Genomic DNA, 14,303 nt, shown 5'->3' with positions numbered 1-14,303 from the left:
AGAATAGGGTGCTCACATGCATGAACACCCTCTTCTCTGGTTTGCTGCACTGGAGCATTTGAGCTGTGTATCTGCTCAGCTCCCTTCTCTCCTGTGAGGGAAGGCCCAGAACACATGGAAGGTGAAAACTGTTTGGGTTTTGTCCCTGAAGAGGAGTGTAGGGCCTCACAGTAAGAACACTTTTGTGCCTGCAGCCAGGACAGTGAGAAGTTGAGCTGACAACACCCACTGACCACCAGCATTCCCAGTCCTAAGCCTTCCATGGTACCAGCAGAGGTGCTGGAGGGAGATGCTGTCCTCTTGGTGCCTCTGCATCCCTCCAAAAAGTGTCACCAGTTCCCCACCTTGCACCACTACTGCTCCCAGGTGGTTAGGCATATTTCTTATTACTCTTCTTAGCACTCAAGACCACTTCTTCCAGTTCCTATGAAAGTACACTAAAGCCTCCTTGAATGCTAAATTTTAATCTGCTGTGGAGGAAAGAAACCAAGGTCTTGAAAGCCAGAACTAAGGCTTGAAGCCACATCTCCTAAGTGGCAGTACAGCTTCCTCATGCCAGATGTGAGATTGATGCGCTGGAGTGTAAAGCAGAATTGCCCACAGGGGTAATGACATTTGAAGGCTTCAGTGGCAAAATACCAGGGAGCATTACTGTTGGCTCACATAATGGTGCAATGTGGGAGAGCACATCACATTGCCCCAGACTGCAGCCTCTTGCAATCCCCAGCCCTCCCTCCTGCAGCTTGAAGGAAAAGTAAAGAAATCAATCAAAGCTCCAAAGCAAGTTTTGCTCTGCCTCTGTTTCTTAATTCCAAATCCTACTGCTTTGGGTGCAAAAAGCTTGTCTACAATAATGAGGTTCTAAGGCCTTCCTGAAAACAAGGCTGCAATTGCTTCAGGAGGTATGGCTTTGCATGACAAAATGAATTACATATCTAGATTAGAAGAATAGTCCCAAGGGTGACATGAATTTTAAGGTCTCTATTGCACTTATTCATGAGAGGAGAGTCAACAAGCAGGCAGAAGCAGAGCAAACCAGGTTTCATGGAAGTTGTTACATGTCCCATGTTACAGAAACACAGCAGTGTTGATATTGTTGGTTTAATTACTGCCATGAGTGAGTAAATAACTTCCTTAAACTTTACATATTTTGATGCCACCAGATTTCAAAGGCCTGAAATAGTCAATTTAAAATGGCTTTAGCTAGGATTTTTCACATATCCTTTGAAAATTAGTCACCTGGTTAAACTTGGAAACAACCTGATAATATCTGACTCAAGATCCTAGTCAATGATTAGCAAAGGCATTGATGCTCCCAGGTTTTTTTTTTGTGCTGTAAAGCCAGGAACAGATGTCAGGAAACTGCTGTATAGAACAGCTGTTAAATAGAAAACAGTTCTCTCCAGAACAGACTGGGAACCAGAAGGGAGCCAGGGACCCATAAAGAAGGATATTTTATAGTTTTGCCTGGTGGTAGGCAAGGAAGAAGCTGGAGATGTGTCATCTGCATTTTGAGGGGAGGAATGGGGTGTTCCCATTCAAGGTACACTGAAGTCTTCAGTTGGAAAGTAAGGATGGAGGACATAGTGCACGGTACTTGAGCCCTATGTGTTAGTGTGAGGCAGTCAAATGTGTACAAGACGTCTCTGAAATCTGGCAGGTAGATCTATGCCCATCAGATGCTGTATTCAGAGAGAAAGTCACAAAGTCCTGGAAATACCCAGCACTGCTCTAAGGCTGGATTTTGCCAATCCTAAAGAGACAACCGTGAAAGTGGAGGAAAAATATAGCAATGATTAGCACAGCTGCTGGTCTTTCACATCTCTAGCTGGAGATATGATGAAAGCTGTTGCCTCCTTTTTTGTGACAGGAGAATGTAGAACTAATAGCCATTAATCACAAAGGAATTGCTAGATCACATGGCCATGCATCACCTTGATTGAAAACCTGACTGTCCTTACAATCTAGAACCAGGCAGGGATGGCCAAGACCCTGGGTCTAGACTCAGTGACCACTCGCCTGTAAGGGAAGGGAAGGGAAGGAAAGCCCTCAGAACTCAGTGGGTCTGCCCACAAGGCAAAAAAAAAAAGGTATGGCTCTGAAATTATATCCTTACTTACGCATTTTCTGATTTTTCTTCCAGGGTTTAATCCTTCATCATCTCTTTCCTGGCAGCAGAAAAACATAGTCTTACTGCAGCAGGAGAACTGATGAGGAAGACTCCTGTGCTGTCCTCCATGCACCTCCTTAAAATCATGGCCTAATATTCCAGTCTGCTCATTTCTGTTCCTGACAGTCTTTTGCCCTTGCACCAGCAAGGTAAAACCCATCACTTGGTGACAGCTACAAGGGCTGCTGTCCCTGTTCACCTGTGAGGAGCCAATTCAGTTTTGTTATGCCTCAACAATGGTTGTCAGAGGCACGCAGGGCAGGGGTTGCACATGTGCCACATCCAGGAGGCAGCTAAGAGAAGATGGAGGAAAGCCTTGTCTCTGGGCAGACTTGCCTGGCCACCAGTTCATGTCCCACATGGGACAGGCAGTTCCATGAGCAGGGGAACACTGAAGACACTGTACCCCAGAGACACTCTCCAGTCAGATGGCAAAAGATCTCTGCCAATGGACTGCTCTGGGACATCAGACTGGGCCAATGGTCTCCTGTCAGCAGGCAGACTTTGGGAGGAGCTGGGGGCATAAAAAGTAACAGCATTATAAGCCTTGGGCCTGTTCTGTCCTTTGCCTTTTGTCCTTTTGGGAGCTTCTTGAGTCTTATGCTTTTGCCCTGGCCCCAGCTGCCCTTTGGGCTCTCCTGCCCTCACTGGCTCTTGCTCACCCGGGCGTCTGCCCTGCCTTCCTGTGTCCCTGAGCAGTGCCCTGCCTGCTTCGTCTCTGCATCCCTGCCTGAGCCACCTGCATCCAACCCTGCCCGCCTCCGAGCCTGCCCACCACCATGATCCTCGCCGCGACCCTGTCCGGGGTCCTGGCCCTCCAGCCCGATCCCTCTGCCCTCGTGTCTGGCCACTGCAAGATCTGTCCACAGGCAGGCAGTGTGCACAGCCTCGGGACAGCAAGGGCACTCCCCAACCTCTGGAGGTAGCGCCCTCTTCTTCCCTCTGTCTCCTCTCTCTCTCCCTCTCTCCCATATTTCTTCCTCTTGCTCCATCTTCTCTAGTTCTCTTTAGTAAAGTCCTTTTTATTTTGTCTTTTCATTACCCATAAATGGTTCTCAGATATAATATTTGCCTCGTTTGGCTTAATTTCGTTCCAGACTATCCATTATTAAAAGAACTCCTTGCAGTTCCCCACAGTGGAACATCACCTCTGGAACTCTCTCTGATTATGACTATGACTCAGCCTTCTCCAGCAACCCTGTGAGCAGAGAAGCCTTTCCGCTTAAAGGACCAAGCTACAATGTTCATGGATAACACTTCCTTTGGAGCCACAGGGCTTCAGTCTTCTCTCATTCTACCCTAGCCCCACACTGCCCTGAATTAGCAAACTCTCTTTCTGGGTCTCCACTGTGTGGCTGAGTGCAGAAATAGGATACTGTCCTGTGAGGTGGGGCATGGTGGGGTACAAGTAATGAGATTTGGTCTCCCAGGCAACAGCCTTGGCCTAGCCACCAGACCTTTCTGGCAGTATTTTAGAAACCATCCTAAATCCTTTTTATTCATTTAGGCCTTTGAAGCTGTTGCCCCCACAAAGTCCTATGCCCATGTGTCTGTTGGTGGAGGCAAAGGCAAATCTGATTTTATAAAGAAGCTCAGCCCCTTTTATTTAAACTGCAAGAGGAAAATGCTTAGCAACTCCCACTAAACATCCCTCTGTGTTCTACTTGTAACTCCTAGTTACTAGATTAACTTGGAATCTTTAACAATTCCCTTCACTGTGGGAAGTGTCAGGGACAGCAACCCCAGATCAGGGTGCATGTGAAAGACCAAGGATCTGGTTGCTGATAATTCACCTGCTCTGAGGCAGAGCTTGGAAGTGACTGCTCTGGGTAGCTGCCACAAGCCAGAAAAATGCACCAGACAACCTGTTAGACAATGTATTCTTCAAAGCCATGCTCTTCGTATGGTCAGGCTCCATCATTCACAGCCTAAATTGTGAACAAGACATCCGAAAAATAGGAGGACTCCAAAAGATACTACCCACAACCACTGCATGCCTCACCATCGGCAACCTCGCCCTAATAGGAACACCATTCCTAGAAGGGTTCTACTCAAAAGACCAAATCATTGAAAGCCTAAACACATCCTACTTAAACACCTGAGCCTTCTAACACTTCTATCCACATTGTTCACCGCAGTGTATACGATCTGCATGACCGTATTAGTACAGACTGGCTTCGTTCAAATTCCACCCTGTGTTTGGAGCCCCTCAACATTCCTCAGGGACACTGAGGTCTGTACCAGTCACTTCTAAATGCTTTTTATAGATTTTTAAACCAGTAGGATGCTTTCTTCAGCAGAGGTGAGTGAACAGAACAGCTGGTTTGGATGCTTGATAGGTCTTCAAGAAGTATGAAATATTTGCTCTTGTACAATTGATATTCTTCCTTTTCTTTGCCAGAGGCATTATGTAACAATTTGGACAGCAGTTTTAACATCTAGGAGTTGTCATCATCTGTCCCAGGACAATCAGAAGATCATCAGGTGCTGTTACAATTACAAATATGGATCTAATAAAACCACAGATAGTCAGAAGATCTTCTAAAAAGTCAGTGAGAACAGCTAATTGTTCTTTGCAGGCATACTCTGATGTCACCTACATCAAAAATATAGCAATGATTTGCAATTCATAATTTGAAGAGCATTCAGAACCATTTTTTGATGTTTTGTGTCATTATCTGATGTTAGAGAAGCACCTTAGCATTATTTTAGAGATGTTTTGGAAGACATACTGCTAAAGTGGAACTTGATTAACTTCAAGGACTGATTAGGGTAAACAAAACAGAATCCCTAAGATGAATGTTTTGTCTTGATTTTGTCATGGAACAGTGGTATCATATCATATCAATCATATCATATCATGCCAGCAGTTATCATCTGACCCAAATTTGTTAACATAGTCAATCACAAGAAAGAGAGTGTATCTGCACTGTGACCAGTCACAGTCTTCTTGTTCCTGTGAAATACTAGGGGAAGGAGGAAAGTGTTGTGCTCAAATATTCACATTGATCAAGTTGTATGTTGGATGCCTCCCACTGGTGTTCCCGTTTCTATCCTATTTTTTCAGAAAACATCAGGTTTTGCACGTGAAATCAATAACTGGGTTAGAGCCACTCTAAGTCTGGTAATTTCAGTCATTCAGGCTGAATGCTTTGTGTTTCTTGTGAGCTCAGAATGAGATATTCACTGCTCCTACTTCTGGAAATGGCCCAGGTGAGAGAACTAAATCCTGTGCAGGTTAATGAAAACCTCAGATACTGGCAGAGGGGCTTCCAACCATCCTTCTTCTTTTCTCCTGCGGCAGGGATGAGGCCTGGTGCTCAGCAGATACTGTGACAGTCTAAAAACGGTAATGGCAGAGTTACTGAGAGACCAAGAAATCAAAGATAGAGGAGAAAGCCTCTTTATGACTTACTGTTGTACACAGACAGCAAAGAAATACATAAATGGACATACAATTAGGGTACTTGTGTTTTGAAACACTTCTCCTTCCACATGCTTTTGAAGAATAGACATGGGAGTTTGAAAAGTAAAACTGTTCTCTAATTTCATTTGACTGTGTTTTTCTGTAAAGAAAAAACATCCAAGACTCTTGGCTTTGGAAAAGCATCACTGATCATGAAGATGAAACTGTAAGAGCTGCCATGAATGAGAATTTCTGTTTCATGAAAGAGATTGAGTAGGGGCCTGATTCTGACAAGGTACCAGGCAGGACCATGAAAGGATAGGGGGGAAAAGCACTCCAAAAACTCAAATAGGGACAGAATAAAGTGAGATGGCATCAGCTGAGAACATACTGTAAGATGACAAAAAATATAATACAGATTAATCTAATTTTCTCTCTAGTGAGAACAGCTAATGCCTTATGTTCCTAACTTAAAACAATCTGTAACTCCTGAAGGTCACAAAGCACCACATTGCTTCCCTGTCCTAGTAATTTCCAGTCTCATTTGCTCTATGACTAAATGCAAGAAATCACCTCAAGCATCTGCTGCAAACGTACTTTACTACAGTGCAAAGTGTTCATGCTTGCTGAAATGGCGTAGGCATGGTAAGGAACAGCAAGGATGGGACACAGCTGGAAAATATCATTATAATGGAGCCCTAAGCAGCAAGTAAATTGTGTTTTTTTAAAAAGCAGAGGAGCTTAGCAAAATAAGACAGAGAAATTCGATTTTGCTAACTGAAGATAGAGATAACTTTATTTTTATTGTGCTTTATTTGATACATCTAGCCAAAATGTCAAGCATCACATGAATATTAATCATAGAAAGTGCCAGTTCCTCATATTTATGAACCTTTCAAACACTGTCTACATGCCAGCTTCCTGGTGTTCCCCACTTTCTGCTATAAACTCATTTTAAAGAAAAATACAGTGGTGTTAGTTTGGAGAGAGCTGGTCAAAAATAAGGATTTGCAGCACTTTGAAATTTTTTTAGCATGGAAGACAATCAGATATTATTAACTACTTCTCCTATGCAAGGGGAAGCCTCAAATTGCAAGGTCTAAAAAGTGTTTACCAAAGAAACAAATCATCTGACCAGCCTGATACATCTGAATATCTCATTTCACGATTTGGATTTTGGGCAGAAGCATGCTTTATCTGCTTCGACAAAGTACTTTGAAAATAATACTTCCTCAGAGCATGGGCTAGGATGGACAGAGAGCTGCTAAGTCAGAGCTTGTTGCAGCTTTAGTCAAAAGCTGAAAGAGTCCAGCCATGGGTGCTGCTGGCTGCTTTTCTGTGTGACTGTACCTTCTGTGCTACCTGGGGCCTGAACTCAAAGCATGCAGAGCTTCAGCTCAATACAAGTGCAAAGAGCTGTGTGAAGTTTTCAAAGCAGGCATTTTAGGGTTTGTCTCTATACGGTGTCACCCTGTCCTCATAGTGGTGGGACTGCAGCACTATGGAAACACAGGAAAACAGGAAAACAGAGATGAATTGCAGGAAGGCATGGGAAGTGCAGACAGTGCCATGCGGCCCCAAAAGTTTTTTCCCTCTGGAGGTGATATTGCAGGCAGGAGAAAAGAATACTCAGGAAGGTTAGGCTCCTCACTGGCTTGGCCTAAATTTTCCAGAGCAATGGCTTTTGGCCATGTCTGACTTAACGTGGGCTGTGGCTTGATCAGTCTTTCTGAAAAACTGGCTGATTTTGGTAGAAATTAAGTATTACATTAGGAGATGAATTCTTTTAAGTCCATGAGCCCAAACTAGAAACTTATCCTGAAGCATTATTGAAGAGTTTCCTACAACAGTGCCTGATAAATTTGATTCTAGTCACTGCTTTATTTGGTACCACTGGATGTGGGACCACATTACCACCAACTGTGTAATCTTAAGGAGGCTCCAGCCAAAGGACAGCAATGAAATGTAAGAGTTATAGTTGAATCTGTATTGACTTCGAGGAATTTGTTCCTTAGTGACTTCTTAATGCATGATTTCCTAATCTTAATTATAAGGTTGCGTTTGGATAGAAAACACTGTTTTATGAAACAGATCAGGGATATGAAGACTTTAAAGGAATTCAGGCGTGTATCTATTGCCTAAGGAAAGAACTCATCCTTTCCTGAGAAATGGCCACATAACCATTACCAAAACCAGATCCTTGTCCACTATTATTTACCTAGAATAATAGAATCATTTAGGTTTGAAAATACCTCTAATATAATCGGTTTCAACCATTCACTTAACATGGATCACAATATCTTTATTTAAAAAAATGGTCCTTACAGTGTGGAGCTAAATACCTTCAATGTACTTTTTAGATTAATTACCTAGTCCTTTGATTTCAAGAGGCAGAGCCTGATCTTGTACAAAGGCTCTAATTAAAATAACAATACTCGTTGATAGCAGTATTTGTTCAATTTTGATTTAGCTGCTGAACCAGGAAATCAACACAGTCAGACATGGTTACGTCTTCCTATGTAATGCACTGGATAAGTGCAATAATAGGCACTGGAAGGTGCACAAAATCCACACAAAATTACTGGCATTTATAGTTCAGAACAAATCTGCATAATTACATAGGTTTCTAAAACGAGAAAAAAAACAATTGTCTTATACCTGAGCTGTATCACACAGGCTTTATGATTTTACCCAGTGATTAGCAGAGTCAGACCAGTAACTTAGTCATGTAGCACATCTGGAGTTCTCTGCATTTCTGTATATACTTTCCTCAAGTAATGAACTCCAGTTTCCTACTTATATGGACTCTTGGTAAAAGTAACTTTAAAGAGAAAATTAAAAGTAAGTAAAATCATGGCTGCAGGAAGACACACTTCCCACAAAGCATGATTAAGATACAGTAGAAAGGGTAAGTTTAGGACACAGTTGCTGCTGTATAGCCATGGTCTGAAAGGCTTTCAGGAGCTACACTCTAGAGGTTTTAAGTGCCAGGAGGGACTTCCAGTACCCTGTAGAGAAAGAATCTTTGTTCATAAAGTTGACATGTGCTGGATTCTAGCCAAACTGTTGTGTTTGTAGATGTCATGGGCCTTCGACTCTTTTTATTTAAATGGTTGAGCTAATTGCTGAGCCATGGGTGACTAATGTTTTAAACAGAATCAGAGACATCATTCCCTGGTTCGGCCTTCTCCTTTCATTGGCATCTCTGTGGAAGGGCAGGATTCAAAATATTGTGGATTTTGAAATATTGTTGTAGAGAGCTTTTTGGATAATTAGTTAGCTGAGAAAGGACATTTCGATGTGATACCGATGGATAAGGATAGGGGAAACAAGCTGGGAACTAAGCAACCAGTGTCCAATCACTGACAAAGGTCACAGTGACCTTCTCTGAAACGGGAAGACAGGGGAGAAAATTGCTTGCCAGAAAATGTAGATATCTTAGGTAGAGAAGTTAGAAGAATGCAAACATAGAAGCAAAATAATTGCTAGAAGATAGAAGTAGGTGTGGTTGATCTAAGTGTGCTTTAACCAATAATGAGCTCAGCTTTTGCAATATGTATAAGCTTCATTAACACCAATATAAATATGTGTGAGTTTTCAATAAACTTCGGGATTTGCTATTCATGCATATGGTGCGTCGCATTTCTCCCGCCGTTCACGACATATTGTGTTGCCTTTCTTTGCATAGATGTGTGCTGTTGAAAACTGGGCTTTGAAAATAAATATTTTCCCCAAAAGGGAGGGTGTGCTAGAGAAGGATGGGAGCCAGCATGCTGCTGGGCAAGGAGGTGCTGATGGGAATGCAAACCCCAAGCAAGCTGAGTGAGAGCAGGGGGCAGCCTGTCCAACTGCAACATATGAAAGCTCTACCCTGCAGCAGGAGCAGTAGGGGTCTGGTGCTCTAAGGTGCTGAGCAGCCAGCTACTGATTCCTAGGTCAAGTCTTGTCACTTGCTCTTTACAGAAAAAGAAGTTGACCTGTTTTAACATATATTAACATGATAGTTGGTAGGCTGCTGAGAAATGGGAATCTCTCGTCTGGGGAAATTGGATATGTAGAGTAAGAGAGTGTCTGCTTTGGGTAGCTTTATAAACAGACAGAGAATGCAGAACACGTACCAAGGAAGGGGTGACCCATTTTGCAAAGGTACAAAAACGCAGCTGTCTTGTCCCACTTGCATCCTTCTGATTATTTAACCTGATAGGTGCTTTGTTTGTTTAATTTGAAGTTCCCCTCAACTAAGAGGAACTAACTTATGATTTCCACATTACTCTGTAAATATGTTCCAGATCACAAAAGCTAGTAGTTTTCTTGGTGTCATATTAGACCAGTTCTCCTTTGCTACCTCAATAAAGACACTCCAATAGCAGCTGTGATATTTTTCCATATTATTAGAGTTCAGTAGTAAAAGCCAAGGTCAGAAGGAGAACAAAGCACAGCATGTTAGGCATTAGTGGCTTTGAAATAGCAAAGGCTGTGAGGGTGCAGGCAGATCCAGAGAGGTATGGATGCATGTTTGTTTCTAAAAACTCAGGTCTTAAAAATATAATGCAGATTTTTAAAGCATGTGGAGTCTCGTTTTCAAAGTATCTCTGCACCCCAATGCATGAAGACCAATAACAGTGACTCTTCAGCAGAACAGCATGGGATCTTTCTACTTCAAGATCAAATTATCTGCATCCTTCACAAACCATATGCTTTAGAAGACTTGTTTATTCCTGAAACCTGCTGCTAATCATGCTGATTCTTCAAAACTGGAACAAGCTTTCCAAATATACTCCTTTTCCTCGTATTAATTCTGAGGATTTTAACTGAACTAGAGATCACACTGAGAAATTGAAAAACTATGAGCATGACCTGGCATATTCTATTCAGCAGCTAAAATATTCTCTGTGAGATCACCTGTAAGACCACTGTGAGGAAAGGATGCTACGTCACTTTCTTAGAGTAAGGATAAGGTTTTCAGGACTCAAGGTAATGTAAAAGTGCACAATCCAGCTTTGAGCACTTACTGGAAAAGAGCTGTTTGGGTGCAGAAGCCAAATGGATAAGCAGTCTCCCTGCAAATTTGGAGTGGAGCAAGAAGATAAAGGCAGGATTTTAAACTAGAAATACTGTGGAAGGGAGGTAACAACCCACATGTAAATGCAGAAGTAGCAGACAAGGGTGGAAAAAAATAGTTTTGGGTAGTCAGAGCAAGAAAGACCTCAAGAATTGTGAAACAAGGTGGAAGATCTCACCTCCAGAGTGAGAAAATGCATTAAGTCTGGGGAATATGCAGGATCAACTGAAACTCTGCACATAGTTGTGAAAAAATAATGTTACTGGAAAACTGAGATGTTGAGGGACATTTCTCACTACCAGAAGCTCATCAGGAAAAGAAGTTATATGAAGGAGCCACTTGGGTGTGAGGGGCTTCTGTCTGGATGGATGAGAGTTGCTGGAGAACTTGTGGATCAGCTTCAGTGAAGAGGCTAAAAGGAGCGATTCTGTTGTGGGAGTGCATAATAGACCATCCCAAGACAGTGGACATGGGGACTTCTTAAAACAACTCATGGAAACCTCTGTCTCACAAACCCTCATTGCCACCAGGGGCTTGATCTACCCTGATGACTGCTGAAAAGGCAGCACATATATAATGTACAACCAGGGGTGGTGCACATTGTGCTTCACTAGCAATGAAGAATTGTTGGGGAACCCAATAATCAGTGGCAACCTAGGCTGGAGTTATTGTGAAATAGTGAAGCTCAGGACCATTAATTGAGTGAGGACTAAGAACAGAAAAGCATAGACCTTGGACTTCAGGTGAACAGACTTGTCATTTTGGGGAACTAGTAGCTGGGATCCCACCAGGGAATGCTCTGAAAGATAAAGCAACACAGAAAAACCGCAAGAGTTTAAAGCATAGTGCCTCCAAATGCAAGAAATAGTAAGCACACCAGTAGAGAAGTGTGGCCAAACTGTGAACTCATGGTAGGGCTTCAGTGCAGAAGAGATAAGGGAAGCAGAGAGGGGCTACAAAATGAAAATTTGGAAGCATTTTTTTGTTCATTATGGTTGGTGTCAGAAATGTTAAAACTCATTAATTGAAGCTGGTGTGGGAATCAAAGACAACAGGAAGAGTTTCCATCACTACACAAAGACCACACAAACAGCTAAACAAGGCAAACATGGACTTGCTGCTGAAAGGAGGGGATGATTCAGTGACAGTGAACAGTGATAAGGTCAAGGCACAAAAGTGTGTACTTTGCCTTAGTTTGCATCATCAAGGTCTCTGATGTCTCTGTGTTTAGAGATGGTTCAAGGATGAGGAACACAACCAGCAGTAGGTAAGGAAGGACTCATGGATTGATTGTGAGATCTGAACATGCCCAAATCCATGGGATCATTAGGAATCCTAATGGGATCATTGCAAGACCAAGGAGATGGAGAAAGATAGATGTTGCATCCACCTCTCAAAAGGACAGTCCAGAGAACAAGAGCTTTGTCATTCTGACTCCCTGGGTAAATCAGGCAGCAAGTCCTCAGGGAACATTTCTGGACAGTTGAGGAAGGGGGTGGGGATGGGAACAGCCATCCAAAATTTAATAAAAATAAATCATGTCTGACCAACATGATTGTCTTCAATAGCAAATTAAAATATTTGCAGAGAATGAGAGTAGTAGATATCATTTACAACAACTTTAGGAATTCTCTGATAAGCAGAAATTGTCTGTCATTGCAACATCAAAGCCCATAAAAATACATAATTATTCATAGTTTTTCTCGGTACAAATCCTACCTTCTGTGATAGAAGACTGTATTAGTAGAAACTGTTCACGTTAAAGCTAGTGGACTGGCCATAGGCAAGTGTACCCCTTTACAAATTCTAAATGGGGTTTGTTTTGTATTATACGCAGCAAAATTATGTCAACAGTGGTTCAAGATGGCTTGTGTCTCCTCCCTGCACACAAGTTTCTCTTAGAACTGTGTCTGTCTCCATTGTGTCCTGGGTACATGCTCAGAAAGAGGTTTTATTAGTTTTTTGGAAGCTCCTGTATGACTCAAAGCCAAGCCAAGCCTGCTGACTTTCACTGAGAAGAGTAAGTTTTTTGGAGGCTTTCAGAAACTCTTGCCTATGGGTGCCATTGTCCCTACTGTTGCGTGCTTATCTCCTTCCTCCGAGTCAGGCTTAGTCTTAAAGCCTTGAAGAGAGACCTTGAAGCTGTCTGAGTAAATGTTTTTTTTTTTGTCCTAGTCATTGTATAACTTTTTTGAGGCTTTCATTATACAAAAGTGAGGTGCATCTTACATCAGCATCTAGATATATTGTTGACTATTTTGTTCATTTCTGCTGACTAGAACATGTACTTTAGTCATGGTTTGTACTCACAGGTCTTTTAGGTAGTGTTCATTTGTTACTTTGTAAAATAGGACAGGTTTATTTTGTCTAGCCTGCAATAAGGCCCCATGAAACCAAGGTAAAGGAGCAGTCCTATAAAAAGAGAGGCTGTAACAATGTCTGTCTGGCCCACAATCCCAAGATGATGATCTGCCCCATAGTTTTCAGTACACATTAAAAATGCTTCAATGATATACTTGAATTATGACTGCTGTATCCTGAATTGCTCTTCAGATTGAGGGAAGAGGGAAGGCAGGAAGGATTTGTGCAATTGCAGGGAGGTGGTGTGATGCAGAAGAAGAAAAATTAATTTTCTGCAGTGTAGAGTCTATGTCCTCTCAATTCTTGCAGTTACCTGCTTATTTATTATTTCCAGTGCCTTTCTGTAACCTCATGTAGGTCCTTTTCATACATGCACATGGTGAAATCCAGGTTGACATTCCTGACATTGCTGAATGCAAAACTGTAGTAACAAAGAGTCAGTCCTCAAATTGGCTTTGAATAGTTCTTGAGAGGTATCACACACCACGTACAAAGCAGTGAAAATCAACTTACCTATTAGTGGGACAGAGTCAGAAGTTGCAGGCATGATCTCAGCCACGAGCAGCATGAATACAGTCAGGGAAAGAAGGACAGTGATACCTGGAGGGAGTGAACATATTTGGGAAGAATGAGGTAAATGAACTCTGCAGCTGCTCCTCTGATGTCTTTGCTGTTAAATATAGCATTGTCCTGATATACAGCTAAGGCAAACCCATGACTTCATGTCTGTCAATGAAGATTAGAACTTCTAAAAAGTGCGAGTGTTTTTAGATGCAACTCTATCTGCTCTCTTTTCACTTTCTCTAATACACACAAACCCTTGCTTCTGTCAAAGTAATGGAGAAATCTTTTTTGCTGAGTGAAACGAAGCTTGCAAAACTGGTGAACTACAGTTTTCCATAACATTGCACAAAGCCCAAATGCTTGTTAAGGGCTTTGCACAGACAGCAGCCTAGGTTTTGCTATCACATATTATATAACATCCTTCAAAGACATGCAGTCTGTTTTAAAAGAAGCTCTTTATTCTATGTGGAAAGGCTGTTGCTAAACTTAACCATCCTGATACTGAGAAATCAAAAGGTCAATGCATGAACATTAGCTCCTATTTTTGTGTCAACATTGTACTTCAGCTCAAATAACTCTTTTCCTTATCCCCATCCTTTATTTCATAGACAGCAATTGTACCCCTGATAGCCTGTGTTTTATTTCTTGTAAGGCAGGCTGCTCAGATACCTTTTTTTTTAACCAAAAAAAGCCCCACTGAGGACAATTCATATGATTTAGAAGTCTCTGTCCTGAGACAG

At 42.1% G+C, this 14,303-nt stretch overlaps 1 protein-coding gene across 2 annotated transcripts in view; it reads right to left on the bottom strand.

Annotated features, from left to right (window-relative positions):
- The window catches only part of LOC129133157 (neuronal acetylcholine receptor subunit alpha-7-like), a 64,444-nt gene that overhangs the window by 6,518 nt on the left and 43,623 nt on the right, over window positions 1-14,303 (bottom strand). For both annotated transcript variants that reach the window (XM_077171676.1, XM_077171677.1), the window contains exon 8: window positions 13,513-13,599. In XM_077171676.1, coding sequence (XP_077027791.1) covers window positions 13,513-13,599 — 87 coding nt within the window. The remainder of the gene's footprint in view (window positions 1-13,512; window positions 13,600-14,303) is intronic.

This window comes from Agelaius phoeniceus, chromosome Z (assembly GCF_051311805.1).
Source record: "Agelaius phoeniceus isolate bAgePho1 chromosome Z, bAgePho1.hap1, whole genome shotgun sequence".
Classification (NCBI taxonomy): Eukaryota; Metazoa; Chordata; class Aves; order Passeriformes; family Icteridae; genus Agelaius; species Agelaius phoeniceus.
The sequence above is the reverse complement of the archived record's forward strand: the minus strand, read 5'-3'. Positions and strand labels throughout refer to the sequence as shown.